This window comes from Pygocentrus nattereri, chromosome 7 (assembly GCF_015220715.1).
Source record: "Pygocentrus nattereri isolate fPygNat1 chromosome 7, fPygNat1.pri, whole genome shotgun sequence".
Classification (NCBI taxonomy): domain Eukaryota; kingdom Metazoa; phylum Chordata; class Actinopteri; order Characiformes; family Serrasalmidae; genus Pygocentrus; species Pygocentrus nattereri.
The window spans coordinates 13432004-13448248 of NC_051217.1; the positions used below are offsets into that span (position 1 = coordinate 13432004).

At 38.9% G+C, this 16245-nt stretch overlaps 1 protein-coding gene across 1 annotated transcript in view; it reads right to left on the minus strand.

Moving 5' to 3' along the window:
• Positions 1-14131, minus strand: part of syt9a (synaptotagmin IXa) — a 38452-nt gene extending 24321 nt beyond the window's left edge. Inside the window, exon 1 of the mRNA XM_017708860.2 lies at positions 13351-14131. Coding sequence (XP_017564349.1) covers positions 13351-13498 — 148 coding nt within the window. The 5' untranslated portion in view covers positions 13499-14131. The remainder of the gene's footprint in view (positions 1-13350) is intronic.
• Positions 14132-16245: the final 2114 nt, after the last annotated feature.

Consider the following 16245-nt stretch of genomic DNA (forward strand, 5'->3'; position numbering starts at 1 on the left):
TTGATGAAAAATCAAAAGTGTAGATTCAAACCTATGGATAGAGAATTGAAATCAAATGTAAATGTAATGCATCATGTATTTATGTAATTATGATTGAATATTATTGCAAAACAATAATAATAACTCTACAATTCTAATGGAAAGTGCACATATTGCAAATGCCACAATTAGGAGCATTAGCCTTTATGAGAATTAAAGGCTAACATCTAATTTAGAAAAAGAAGTGCCCTCTATTATACATTTATTAGTCATGACATTTTTTCCAAATTTATATGAAGTATACACTGATAAACATCTCTAAAGCTACAGCACTGGAATAGCAACCAAAGCCAAAAGCATTCTTTTTCCCTCAGCCACCTTCAGAAAAGTGGATCTTATTAGTATGAGTACATCATCACTCCCTAGTTCGCCTGGTGTGTGCCTACAGGGCTTTTTTCAGTTGGTGCCATTTGAAAGCATAGGCGCTGTCACTGTACTGATGGGTCTTAACCAGCAGTGACTCTAATGAAATCTCTATGCCTTAATTGAAAGCAAGAGCTTCAGTTAATTAGGTCCAAGTCACACAACACAGTTCTCTTTCCCTTAACTTTAAAGAAATGGTGACATGTTTAATTAAGATTAGAAAAATTGGTTTAATTGTGCACTATGGCTTATCACACCTTGGATCATAATGATGTGCCTTATTGTACACTTTGCAAGACAAAATTAAAGTTGAGGAGCATCCAGAAACCAGAAAGAATCTCATACTTGAACATAGTCTCCAGTTGGATTATTACATTATTTGCAGACGGAGAAAAGCTAAACTAATGTAAAATTAGGAAGTAATCAAAGAAGCCGATGATTTTAATGATGCACTGATTCTTATATGTCTTCTTTTCTTGGTGTTTCTTATTATTGCATTTTCATATGTACACAAGAATCCAAGAAAAACACTCAATTTTCTGTGTTTATAGAAACATTTAATACCACCAAATCAAAGGTTAGGAAGTTTTCACATGAAAGAAAGTCCTACATTTGCAAACATGTGCATAAATAATCGAGCCCTTTAACACACACACCCAGTCCCACAGTCACGGAATAAGTGCTGAGGAGACGCGAGAAGTCACGACAAGCGCTGTGAATAATCTCTCTCCGTCACCTCCAACATGCCTCACAAAGAGTCGTAGGCAAATGCACCAACATAACGAGGTGATGCATTTAAAGTCTTAAAGCTCCCTAAAATCCAGTAATGTTTCTCCTAGTTTAACTTGTTTCACTCTTTTCTTCATGAATTTTATGGAATGAAGTAAAAAAATACATCTGTTTTAGTTCATCTTTATTCAGTGTAGTCATCATACTTGTATTTAAACTGTGTGAGCATTGTAGTAAAACTCTCATTGTTAAGTATTGGTTGGAAACAAAAGGGTTAAATTCTTGGAACTCTCACCAGAAAGTGATTCAAGTACGTTTTTTTCCATTACATCTAGGTAGATACACCCAATGTAGTTTTCTCATCGTATCAGATTATCCACTAACATAATTAGGAAATGACATTGGAATTAAACAAATGCGTCCTAGATATGTAATTGTGAATCTGAGCTAACCAGTTTTCAGTCAGTTATTTGAGATGGAAAATAGTGGTAGTAGCTCTGTGCCATGGCTAAAAAATTATGAAAGTAAAATATATGTTTATATTTGTTACAAGCATCAAATAAACATATAGTCTTTTATAAGCTTCAAATGTGTGTGTTTAATCTAGAATGGACAAAAATGTTTATGTAAATCACTGTTAGCTTATCGCTAACATCCTACTAGAATACCATAGGGGTGCTAGCAGAAATCAACATCATCCTAGAGGTGGATTTATAGCCCGAACTAAAGGTCTAGCTCCAATAGTTACAATTCACCACTGGTTGTAGGACTGGAAACAGGGTCATTATAAATAAAGTGAACCAGAATACCATATAAGCACAATATGAGTCTAAAATGACTGACACAACAAGAACATGTGGACTGTGGCATAATGCATGTTGATGTAAATTTGACATGCAGCTCAGTCTAGCACATTTCTTGCAGTTTTTAATTTAATTGCTGAGCCACAGATTTCTGTACACTGATCTTGATGCTTCCAGCACATCCCCCCTCATTCATTATCAACTTACTGAAGGCAGAGCTGCTCTACAAACATCTAAATATTTATGCAGGGTATAAACCAGTTGAATTTCCTTTCTGAATTCCACTAAACCAGCAGGTTGGCCATTTTGCCACACAGCTTGCAATATTAGATATTCTGTTAGAATCCACAGCCTTATGGACATGGCCACCCAGGGGCTTCATTAACCTAGAATGTGTGTATGTGTATGTTCAAACTTCAAACAATTGCTCACATTAAACAGCATAAAGGCACATACTGAGCCTTCTATTATTTATATGTGTATATGTAACCAACTGGCCACTTCATTAAACCAACTCCTTGTTTCTACACTCATTTTATCAGCTCCACTCACCATATAGGTGCGCTTTGTAGTTTTACAGTTATAGACTGTAGTCCATCTGTTTTTCTGCATACTTTGTTAGCCCCGTTTGACTCTGTTCTTTAATGGTCAGGACCACCACACAGCAGGTATCTGGGTGGTGAATCATTCTCAGCATTGCAGTAACACTTTCAGCTCATCAGCTAATTAGCGAAGACATGGACTGAATTCAGAGCAATGGATTAGGGTAAATGCTAATCTCCATAGCGCTTTGACTTGGGAGGTCCCCAGTTAGACATGCATGCTGTAGTCCTTCAGTGGTTACAGGACACTTCTCACAAGACACTGTTGGCTGGATATTTTTGGTTGGTGGACTATTCTCAGTCCAGCAGTGACACTGGGGTGTTTAAAAACTCCAGCAGCACTGCTGTGTCTGATCCACTTTTACAAGCACAACACACAGTAGCACACTGCCAGCACATCTTTGCTAATGAAGTATGCAGAGAAACAGATGACCTGCAGTCTATAATTGTAGGACTACAAAGTGCATCTTTATGGCAAGGTGGTTTTAATGAAGTAGCCGTATGCAGTAGATCCATCTATGTATGCATGTGTTTATGTATGTATGTATGCATGTATGTGTTACCCAGATATCCAGAAGGACTAACTCTCTCTCTCTCTCTCTCTCTCTCTCTCTCTCTATATATATATATATATATATATATGTGTGTGTGTGTGTGTGTGTGTGTGTGTGTGTGTGTGTAATTCAAACAATAAAACTGTGTAAATAAAATATACCAATAAATAAATAAAATAAAATGAACAGGAACATAATTATCATATATATTCAGTATAGAGATTTAATTTTGTTACCAATAACAGCAGCATTTTATCTTTCCAATGTGTCACTAAAATTCTTAGTCTGACATGCATGTCACTGCAAAAACTTTGCAAACACCTACTTAGGGAGAAAATGGAAGGACTATTAATAAATGTTATGGCATAAGTCAACAATCATAGCACACTAAGGAAGTGTTGAAAACAACTGTAGGACAGGTAAGCACTTCTTTCTCTTACTGACTACAACTAAAGTTCTATATTGTGTTTAATCAGGGTTCTAATTTGCAATTGAGTTATGTTTCCCCTCCACCCCCGACCCCAACCAAATTTGGGCCAGTGGAAGAAATGTAAGTATAAACACCTTAAGAAACACACAAGTGTTTCCTTGCCAAGTGAATAACATAGAATCTCATTGATGGTTGTGAAACACAATGAAACTACTGGTTTAATTTTGAAACTGACTAACTGATAAAGGTAGTTCGTGTCTGTACCTCAGGGACAGTTGAGGCACCTTCCCACACAAACCTTCTATGTACATTTACTGGCAATTTTACCAGAAATACCAACTATATGGGTGCACTTTGTGGATTACAATGACTGATTATAGCCCCTCTGTTGCAGCACATTAAATTGTGGTGCAACAGATGGGCTACAGTCTGTAACTGACCATTTGCAAAATTCTGAGTTTGCAGAAGTCCCACCTCCTTTAATTAGTGTCAAACTTTTAGCTCAGGCCACCTGGTGTCATCTGTAGCACAAGCTACAACCTTTGAATAGGACAAATGGAGATAAAGAAGCATAAAGAAGAGAACCTCTGAAAAAATGTTTCATTATTTTAGAATGAAATGGTTCTGAAAATATGTTGTGCGCAAAAGTTTAGGTGCCCCAGTCAATTTTAACAAAGTCAATGAAGCCTCTACAGAGAACATATTCTGCACATTTCATGCACAATTACTGTTCATTTGTTGAATGAAGGCTGTGCACACGACAGTTTGAAACGCGAAACATAAGGATTCTGGAAATGATGTCAAGAATAATGTAACCAAGGAAATGCTTTCAGCAGCAAGTTTTCATATCTACTAAGGAGGATATTTGGTGATGGATCTAAGGAAACCCATTTTAACACTTTTCTGTGACATTATTTATCATTAGATATCACATTAAAATGAGTGGTAGCAGATACAAATTTAGTTGACCTTAAAGGCTGTTAATAATTCTGACAGTCTGATCTTAGTTCAAACCTAGTTTAATCCAAAAGAGCACCATCCTGCAGATGATTAGTAAAGCATGTGTCTGAATTGCAAACTCTCCAGTAACACCTTTTGACATTTCACCAATTTTATGTCAGTGCCATTCACTGCAAGTTGAGTTTAAGTTTTTCCTTGGTTTAATGGGGGAAGTAGCACTCAGAGATGGTTCTGACTGGCTGAGAGGAGAGTCAATTATTATTTTGCAGATGTTCAATTGAGCATCTACAACGTGAACCCACATGGTAGGCATTTTTGCTGAAATGCCCAGTGAGTGTAGGGCAAGGTAAATATTTTTGATAAACTGTCAACTCAGCATAGAGGCAAGGTGTTGTAAATTATTTATGTTTGTTTGTAGAACCCTCCAAAGTGTTCACTTACTACTGTATGCAGAATAAGCATATGGACCATTTCACCACTGTCCAATGAACCCAAGCATCTCCAATATGGTTTTACAGGAGAAGGCAAAAACATTTACTTTTAAAACTTAACTTGTAAAAAGTTAAAATACTGAAATTTTGGTAAAATAATTTTTGACTGTTTCTGTTTGTCCGTTCACCATTCTACAATCATCGACAACTACTCTACTGAAATGATCTAGAAAAAAAAATTGAAGAACAGGTTTTTTTTCAGAGACAATTTGCAGTTAAATGTAAAAAATAAGAAAAAAAATGTTAGACATCTCATATATTTTCATATAATGTAGTTCACATAGTTTCATATAGTTTTTACATAATAAATATGCGTAGACTATTTTTCACGAGCTTGTCATTGTGTCAAACACCTTAAACCCTTTTAAGCCACTGGATAAAGCAGAGCTCATGTACTTAACCACAAGGAGCCGTCCAAACATGCAACCAAGGCTTAGTTCTGTTTCTCATTTAACACACTTCCTCTACTGCCCACAATGTTCCTGACCTCTTTAATGAGGTACACCAGGAATGGAGCTAAACTCTGCAGGTTAGTAAATCTCTAGCCATGATTTAAGCATCTAGCTAAAGCGAGAAAGCTTTAGTGTACTTTTTTCATTATATGAGTTAGTAAAGAAATGTTTTAGTCAGAGTAAAAAGTCTCACTCACGTCAGAATGCCTACTATCAAGGCTGCAGCGACAGAACAGCAGAAGGTCAAGAACATTACGGTCTGCAGTCGTCTGGCATTTTTGATGTCATTATGCTGGTGTGCTGGTGAATGTTTTAAACCAGCCACACATTTATGCATTGCTCTGGTTCAGTCTTATATGAGCAAGACACAATAATTCCTTAAATGTTCTTTTTACCACTGTTGTGTGTAAGTGGGTTTTTACCACATGTCTTAAGTGCTGTCTTCTCTAGTCTGCAGAGAATGCTGTTGAAACCTTAAAGGGTTTTAACTTAATTTATTTTCCTTTTCTTTAGCAATGCATACATCTAAATTAAGATATGCAAAAACAAGCTATTATTTCTATCTTATAGTATAAAACACATTTGGGACTTTTAATTGATTTAGACTTTAGATTAAAATCTTTCTTCTTTGAGGGACACTCAATTATGTCTGTTGTATTCAAATTATTGAACATACCATTTTGTCAAAAACATTTGCTTAATGGCAGAAATGATGTTTTAGCAGTGACACGTCTTAAAGTTACACACTGATTTCATGACTTGGGGACATTTGCTTCAAACCAATGGGATCTATCTGCTCACCATGTGGCCATGAGGGACAGAGATGCAGTCTCACTTGCGGGGGTGTGGCTAAATAAGACTCCAACTACTGACTACTGTGTGTGTGTGGGACAGACACCCCCAATACAGTACCCTATAAATGATGATTTTGTATATATTTAGCTAATTACTATCTCAATAAATGGCCTGGGTTTAAATAGATCACAAAATAATTATTAATTCATGATTCCTTTTTTATAATTTTTTTTTTTTTTTTTAATTGTGAGATTGCAGTTTGAACTAATTTGGTATAATGGTCTATATACTGTATACTATATACTATATACTAAATACCATGTAATGTACTAGGGATGTCACAAGAACTGATGCTTCAGTACCAAGTCGATGCCAGAATTCTGAAAACGTGACAATTCTCGTTTCTCTACAGCACTGTAGGCTCTTCCAGACCTGACAGGGGCAGCACATACACCTACAAAGTTCTAGTTTGCTGTTAAATGCCAAAGGTGGAAAAAGAACCTGTACCAGCATGGTGGTGCAGATGGCAAGTGTTTCGTCGAGAAAAAAAAAAAAGAGTAACAGTCGTGTATGGAAACACTGCGTTGGAGGAGCGCCATCACAAATGAACAACAGATTCACAAAAACCTGTATGCAAACGGTGACACAGAACTTCAGACAAAAGGAGGAAACCTTTCCAGCTATGCGAAGCACCTTGAAGACAGATATCCAGATTTATTCAAAGATTTCAAGGTGAGTTTCAATTTATATTAACTACATCCAAAGTGTTGTCCTGGTTATGCTTATCCTGAAATACATGTTATCATTGTTTTTGTTTGAGACTCGTGGCTTTGCTCTGTAGCCAACTACATTCCATACAATGCTTACAATAGCTAAATGCCAAAGGCTATCACGTTCTACTGTCCTCACTGTGTAATCTCTGTCATCTGTCATCAAAATACAGCGTTAGCATTAAAGATCACTTTGAACTGCTGCTTACATTGTGCATGCAGACTGTTCTGGTTTTGTAGAGTCATTTAACTATACACGGTAACTGAAATCTCATAATTCTCTTTTCACAGTATCAAAGAGATTAGGATGTCGACCAGGACAAGAAGGAACAAAGTCAGCAAACACATACGCAGCCAACCATATCAGAAGCTTGTCAGAGGCACAGAAAAAATGTTTTTAATAAAGCAGTATTTGTTGGAGCAGATGGGTTTATTGTTTTGTTTTTAATTGTTTACTATGGTAAACAAGTTGGGTATGAAGAATCATGGAATTTCACTGGTATTGGCACTGACTAGTAAAGTTTTGCTATCATGACATACCTAAACTGTACTGTTCAAAAGTAATAGACAGCTAAGATCAATTAAGCATTTAAGCCGAAACCTGTAGATATCTTTAAGAAATATCTTTAAGATTTAAAAATCATGCATAAAATATGTGTCAAAACATATAGTAGTATATGTCAGCAGCTAGTGTGTGTGTTTTTTTCCAGTAACATCACTACATAACATAAGAATGAATACAAATTAAAATTAATTTGGTAAAATGTAAGTATTTCTAGTTTTTGATTTTTCACTGCACTTCAGCTGTGGCATGGGTTTGTTAGATTTCATCAGCTGCACCTGATTAAATTTAATGAAGGACTGATTAGACGTAAGATGTAAGTAGCTGGGATTCCTTGAGAAGAGCTTTAGAAATGGTTAAGCCAACACACTGATAAACATAAAAACACAATATAACAAAAAATACATAGCTTCACATGACAGTTTCTCAGATGATATATTTTTAACAGTACTGTATATTCTTATACGTGTATATACAACCCCATTTCCAAAACAGTTTGGACGTTATGCAAAATGTAAATAAAAACAAACTGCATTGATGTGCAAATCATTTAAAGCCTATATTTCATTGAAAATAGTATAAAGAAAATGTATCAGCTGTTGAAATTGAAAAAGTGTATTTATTTTTATTCCAAAAATGTTGGCACAGGGGAACAAAAGGCTGGTAAAGTTGTGTAATGCTAAAAACACCTAGTGGTTGATTGCCAACAGGTCAGTAACATGATTGGGTATAAAAAGCATCCAAGAGGCTGAGTCTTTCAGAAGTAAAAATGAGGAGAGGTTTACTGTTTCTCAACATAAAACAGCAAAGAACTGTTACTTTTCATCATCTACAGTACATAACAATAAAAGATTCAGAGACTCTGGAGAAATCTCTGTATGCAAGAGACCAAAATAAGAGGCCAAAAACCAGTATTTGCTGGCCGTGATCTTCGGGCCCTCAGGTAGCACTGCTTTTAAAACAGACATGGTTGTGCAGTGGAAATCACTGCAAGGGCTCAGGAACACTTCTGAAAACCATTGTGTGTGAACACAGTTTGTCGCTGCATCCATAAATGCAAGTTAAAACTCTAAAACACAAAGAAGACCCCAGCTTCTCTGGGCCTGAGCTCATTAAAAATGAACTGAGGGGAAGTGGAAAAGTGTCCTGTTGTCTGACAAATCAACATTTCAAATTCTTTTTGGAAATCATGGACACTGTGTCCCCAGGCTAAAGACCACTCAGCTTGTTATTGGTGCACAGTTCAAAAGCCAGCATCCATGATGGTATAGGGGTGCATTAGTGCACATGGCAAGAGTGATGTGCACATCTGTGAAGGCACCGTTAACGCTGAACAATATATACATGGTTTGGCAACATATGCTGCCTTTTTCAGGGAATCTATTTCAGCAAGACGATGCCAAACCACATTCTGCATGTATTACAACAGCATGGCTCTGTATTTAAAGAGTCCAGGCGCTAAACTGGCCTGTCTGCAGTCCAGACCTATCACCACTGAAAACATTTGGTGTATATTAAATGAAAAACTGATGAGTAGCTAGAATCCTATATCAAGCAAGAATAGGAAACATTTCACTTTCAAAACTACAGTGTCTCCTCAGTTCCCTCAGTTCAGGCTTACAGAGTTTTGTTAAAAGAGGAAGTGATGAAACACAGTGGTAAACATGCCCCGATCCCAACTACATTGGAACCTGTTGGCATCAAGTTCAAAATGGGCATATATTTTTCAAAAAACAAAGCTGACAAAAAAAAAAGTGGGATTATATATATATATATAATATGTGTGTGTGTGTGTTTCAGATGCAACATATGTGTGACTGACACATATTATCTATCTCAAAAAGTCCTATAATGCTTCATGACCTAACCTGTTATATCAAAAGTTGGCACAAAAATATATTTGCGTGGACTCCAGAAAGCACAATGTCTGTTACCATGGCACTAACATAAATGTACTAATTTAAATTGTTGAGCTGGTGGGAAATTATTGCTTTGCTCTTTGCTCAGCCTTTATTACACTGATTATTTAATTGCAGGGTGCAACGCCACAGTGTTCTATAGTGAGCTCTACAACAGAGGTGGGTCAGTTTGTTTTGACTAAAGGCCAGTTATAGTATTTCCTTCTGCTCGCAATCACATTTGCATCCAGCTGCATGAATCTTTAATTTGTGTACAGCTCTGTACTCCTCTCTCTCCCTCTCCCTTTCTCTCTCTGCTATTGTTACTGCCGGCATCGAACCTTGTGTCCCTGAAATAATAATGAAAATAGTAATTCTTTTTCATTTATGTTAATGTGGCAAGATTTTTTCCACTTCTATCCAAAATGTGCACACAATGTAAAAGGCAGCTGGTGTCATTGTGACATTTGTGACACATCGTTGCTTGCTAACATTTCACCTGCAGAGTTAAGCCATGCTCAACCTGTCAATACATCCAGAAGTCTGAGAGGTATGTCTGTGTGTGTGTGTGTGTGTGTGTGTGTGTGTGTGTGTGTGTGTGTGTGTGTGTGTGTGTGTGGATGTATATAGATGCCAAATGCATTTACATGATTGTGCAGATGCCAAATTACTACTGCTACTCAGAATTCCTCAGACATGCACTCGCAAAACATCCATCTGTGAGTCACAATGATCTTAGCAATGCCAATTTATTACTATTCTCCACCTCTCACTTCTGTGATGATGTGGAATCCACTCTAAAAGAGATGACACGCCTCAGCTGTGAGTCTTTATTAAAGCAAGGCTCTGAGACTCCTCAGGAGAAAATAGTCCATTGTGTTTCATTGAACTGACACTGCCAGCCATGAACAGCTGTCAATACAACTTGGGTGTGTATGAGTGAGGGGTGGGGTGGGGGGTTTGGGGTGGGGGGAGAGAGAGAGAGAGAAAATAAGTTTGAGAGCAACACAGACAGAAGAGAGACAGAGAAATGGGAAATAGATATAGAGACAAGCAAATAAGTAAAAGAGGTGAGACAAAAAAAAGAAATGCAGAGAGAGACTTGAGAGATAGAGGAAAAAGGAAAGAAAAATAGAATCACAAAAGCGTGAAAGAGAGTGAGCAAGAAGCAGACAGAGAGATAAAGAGAGAAACAGATGGAGATGCAAGATAAAGAATAGAAAAGAAATAATTGTGAGAGATGAGAGGGGAAGAAAAAAGAGAGATAAAAGAGAGAGAGATGTGAGAAATAAACAGAAATGTAGCGTGTAAGAAAGATTGAGAGGTATGAGAAATAAAGGAGATGAGAGAGAAACAGAGATGTAAGGCAGAGAAAAAAAAAGATGAGATAGACAGTGACAGAGTCATGAGAGTGAAAGAAAGAAAAAAGACAGAAATAAAGATGTGTGAGGAAGAGATTGAGACAGAGTGGGACAGACAGGTGGAGACTAAGAGAGGGAGAGATGTGAGAGATATAAAAGAAAAGGAAAGAGGCAAGAAAGATAGAGATTGAAACAGATAGAATGAGATACAAAGAAAGAAAAGAATTTGAGAGAAAAACGAACGAGAGACAAAGATGTGACAGAAAAAAGAGAAGAGAGGTGTGAGAGATGTGAGAGAGAGAAGTGAGAGAGAGAGAAAGGCAGGCAGGGAGAAAGATGGAATTCAGACATACAAAGAATGATGGATGGAATTTTCAGCACTAGTGTCAAAAAACAAAAAAAGAGTGACAGCTAGATATGCCCTCCCAAACCGCCCCCCCGCACCACCCCCACCCCTCCACCCACCCCCGAGTCCTGATTGACCACACTTTTGAGTACAGAAAGCTTGAACATCATCACATGTTCGCTGTCCTGTTACCATTCAGGAGGAGTAAGGCTGCCTGCCGTTCGTGGGTGGTAGAAATTTCTGCTTCTGCTTTTCTGCGCAACTGTCTCTCTCTTAAAAGAGCCGGACTGCTGCGCAGGACTGTGCTCCGCTGTGCATGGCTGGCTTTTGAGACTCAATCGTGAACACCATCCAGCCAATAATTGCAGGGTGTACTGACATCCAATCATGTGACACCCAGTGTTTGTCTTAGAATTTAGATTGATAGGCAACATGTTAATATTCTCATCTCCCACCGCATTTGTGCTGTACAGCCACTCTCCTAAAATACTGCTCTTTGAGGACTCAATAAAGCAAATGCATGTGATCTCATGCCGGCATTAAATGGGTCATGTAGTCTTCAGGGAGAGAGAGAGAGAGAGAGAGAGAGAGGGAGAGAGAGAGAGAGAGAGAGAGAGAGAGAGAGAGAGAGAGAGAGAGAGAGAGAGAGAGAGAGAGAGAGAGAGAGAGAGAGAGAGAGAGAGAGAGAAACAGAAAACTTGACACAGATTGTCTAATTTAATTGCAATATAGTTGCTGTCTCCTCTTGCAATATATGTGTAATCTCCTGATCCCTCAGCTGTAGGATAAAGAGTAGGATGACACCTGGAGGTGAGGTCCACTCTTAGAAATGAAGGATCATGATTGGTTCTTCTTGGCTTGGATGAATGGTTCTATCCCCCTAAAAAGACGGTTATCCAAAGGTTCTTTAGTAAAGAAAACGATTTCATACAGAACCAAGAATACTCAAAGAACCATGTGCATGATTCAGTGTTTCTTTGCATTTCATTGCGTTGCATATGGTTCTATGTAGAACCTTTTTGAAACCAATGGTGGCACGGTTCTGAGTACACCCATATACAACACATTTTCCATCTGAAGAACTCTTTCACAATGCGAAGAAACATTTAAAGGATTCTTCAGATGGAGAATGTGTCGCATATGGTTCTGTGTTGGACCTTTTTGAAAAGGGTTCTTCTATTGTTACAAGCTTGACATTGGGTGCTACAAGAACCCTTTTCAAAAAGGTTCTATATAAAACCATATACAACAAATGCTCCATAGAACCCTTTTCAAAAAGGTTCTATATAGAACCATATGCAATACATTCTCCATCAATCTTAAGAACTCCTTTACAGTACTAAGAACCATATAAAGGTTTCTTTGGATTGATGGAGAATGTGTTGTATATGGTTCTATATAAGGTTCTACTATTTTTACAAGCTTGACATTGTTATAATGGAAGAACCTTTTTGGGTGCTACAATAACCCTTTTCAAAAAGGTCCCATATAGAACCATATACAACATTCTCCATAGAACCTTTTCCCAAAAAGGCTCTACGTAGAACTATACACAACACTTTTTCCATGTGAAGAACCCTTGCGTGCTGCAAAGAACCATTTAATCATGCAGTGTTCTTTGAGTGTTCATGGTTCTACACAGAACTCTTAAAGAACCCTCTCCTTTAAGAGCGTGGGAAGTTTTACTTCGACTTTAAAAAACAAACAAACAAATAAGAAACTTCTTCACTTCTCGATTCCACGGCCATAAATGGCTCTTCTCACTGCTCCATGTAGCTATTTTGGGTAGTTTTTTTTAAGTCTAGTTCTTGCAGAAGTGTGTCCACTATGAACAGGTAGTGTCCACCATCCTGAGCTAGTAGAAGTAACGGGGCTGCGGTTTAAAGGTGTAGGGCAGCCTCAGCGTTGCTATTTTCTCCACCGCAGTGCCAAGTGGGTGGGTGGCAGATTTTCACCTCCACTGACAATCAGCGGAGCTGACCAATGGGTAGAGCTCCCTATTGAGCAGCATTGTGCTACAGGTAGCCTGCATGCGCGTGCTTTACTACTTAAAACACACCGACGGCGTTCCGCTCTGAGAGCAACAAGTCACTGATTTAGCAAAAAAAGAGGCGGAATCGATCAGCTGATGATGTTTAAGGCGATAAACATGATGAAAAGACATCCAAAGCCGGGACTCCAGCTGCGCCTCTTACCTGACTCTGAATACCGCGGTCTGGCAAGGTCTCGGAAATAGTAAATGAAATCCAAACAGTTCTCGTTCTGCACTTCCCCCTTAGAACAGAGATCCGTCAAGAGCTCCAGTGCTTTTTGGCAAATCCCGGCCTCTTTGTCGACAGGCATTGCCCACCAGCATGCTTGTGAATGGAGGCGCTCCTCGGCAGCACCGCACCACCACTCCTCCTCCTCTTCTTCCTCCTCGTCTTCCTCCTCGCGCCGCAGTCCGCCCTGCTATCACCAGCCTCGGTTCAGCGCGAGCATCGCCGGCTTCTCGGTTCTCCACCTGCTCCCGCTTCAAGCGTCCAAGTTTCTCGCGATACAGCCAAACCCTCTTTCAGTGCATCCCGTGGCGCGCTCGGGCTCGAGCTCGGCTGCGGCGCGCGCGCGTGCGTGTACGTGTGTGGAAAAAGTGCGCGAGGCGCGGCTCAGTTGAATATGCCACCGGTTGAGTCCTGGCGCGCGCGCGCAGAGCACAGCCTGGCGCTGAAACGAGCGCGTGCACGTGCGCGCTGTCTACTTTCAAAGTGGGTCTGAAACAGAGGGGGTCAGCGCGCGCACGCAGCCCGGGCTTCGAAGCGCTGTCCGCCCGCTGAAAGATGCGCGTGCACGCCAAAGCAAGCCCCTTACTTCAAACAGCGCTGTCCCTTCACGCCTTCGTGCTGAGACAAACGCGCGCGACGGGAGAAAGCCTGTTCTCGCCCGTCCGCGAGACCGAACATGCACGCGTGCTCCAAGATGCGAAACAGCCTCGACCGTTTGGTGCAGAGTGAGAGAGGAAAGAGGCCGACGGGATTGATAATGATCACTAATGAAAGGGCAACTACACCGAAATTTTAGAAATGTCCTCATAGCTTCATGGTTGAGATGCAGTCAGAGCCATTCAGAGTGGTGTGGTGTGAGATGGTTCATTTTTACAGAAACGTACTGACTTATATGGTGATAGGAAGCAGGGGTCCCTGTATCTACACTGCAAATAAAGTCATTTCATTTATTTACCCAGGAAACACCAGTAAACCCACAGGTGTCTTCTGAGCTTGTATGTGTAATGTTGATGAGAGTAAATAATGAAAAAAAAAGTTTATTTGGGGACTATTTTGTCTCCGAACACACTCCATGTATCCCTTCCCCATTAACGGATTAAAATAAATGGACTAAAACACATTTTTGGCCAAAGCTTTATCACAAGACAATCATGAAACAATGTCTCAAGCATCAATCAGTGCAATCATACCAATTTATTGTAAAAACCTTCTGTGAAGGAGCTTTTAGAGGCATTAAACTCTTCAGATGTCTGGCTCCTATCACCAGTATCACCAGTTTCTCTAGAACAAAGTATTTCATGCCAAACCACTCTGAATGACTTTGTCGATATGTCAGTCATTCCGTTATGTAGAGATTAAAAAAAAAAATCAATGGAGCTCCCCTTTAAGTCAAGGTCTCAGAGGGGAATCAAATAGGAAAAAAAAAACAACAACAAAAAAAACAGCTGACTTCAAGCTTAATGCGTGTTCCATCACTGTCATGCATTTTACATGAGGCGATGACAAAAACTGAGGCAGGGCAGCTGCAGCCAATGGTCTAATGGAAAACTGCTCCATCTGTGTGACCTGCCACAAGCCTTTCACTTTTCTTTACTGAATTAATCAAAGGACAGATGTGGCTATAGTCGTATGATATCACTGCATTAATAGTGTGTCCACCTAATTATCCATCCAATTATCATCTTTTAAAAAAAAGACCTTAAAAGGTGTTATTCAAGGGTCAATATCCTCCTGAGACCCAGGAATATAAAACATTCTGAATCTTTTTTTTTCTTTACATCATTTAAAAGTTTGGAGTAACAAAACAAATTACAACTGGTAAAAAAAACACTTTGTGTTCATAATAGTATGTCTTCTCTAGATGACATTGGGACTTGATACACAAAAAAGCAGTTAATTGAATCACTTGGATTTCTGTATTAATTGCTCAGAAAAACAAAGTCTCTGTTGAAGATCAACCACAATTATCCTAAATGAATAATGCAGTTACACCTTCTATTCATCAACACTGGACATATTATGAATATTTACAGTCCAGACTGGAAAAAAATGAACCCACATGTTGAGTAACTGGTTAAATCTCTTTTAAGAGCAACAACTTCACCTAACTTTACTTGTAGCTGTCACTCCTCCTTACAAAACTACTTCAATTCATTGATATTTCTGTGAGTGCTTGAATGAACTGATGCCAGATGGATTAAGGCCTGGATGTGGTCATTTCAGAAGATGAGTGTACTTCTGTTTAAGCTTACTGCTCCTGTGTTTCAGGTCATTGTCATGTCAGGTCAGGTCTGTTGAACTTAATACAATTTGTCATTTTTTGGTCCTTTGAGCCAGCAGAGCACCATGCTCCCTTCACCATGCTTCACTGTTCTGATGAGATTTTTCATATAACAAAAGAAACACATTCCTCACCCTGATTAATCAAAGTCTAGACAAACGTACTGTCCTATTGTCTGGAAGGGTGGAAAATACAAATACTGAGACCTGGTGTCCTTTACAGACTTTAAACTTTAAATAATTTAAAACAAAACCTTTAACCTTGATCTTTCGTTCACAAGTTCACAAGATCCCACAACCAAACATGTAGTAGCCCTTGATGTACTCAGACTGACTTTACATAGTAAAAGTTTCATGCAAATAGTCGCAGGCTGTGAGCTGCATGCAACATGTCAACCTGACAATAATTCAGAAACAACCCAAGCTGCATGCCCTTCAGTTCAATTATTCCACTAGCTAGCCAGTTTAGCAGCTCATATTTTTGATCCACCACATCATTCTCCCTATCGAGTCTTATTTTCAGCATTTTGGTCATATTTTCATCATCTT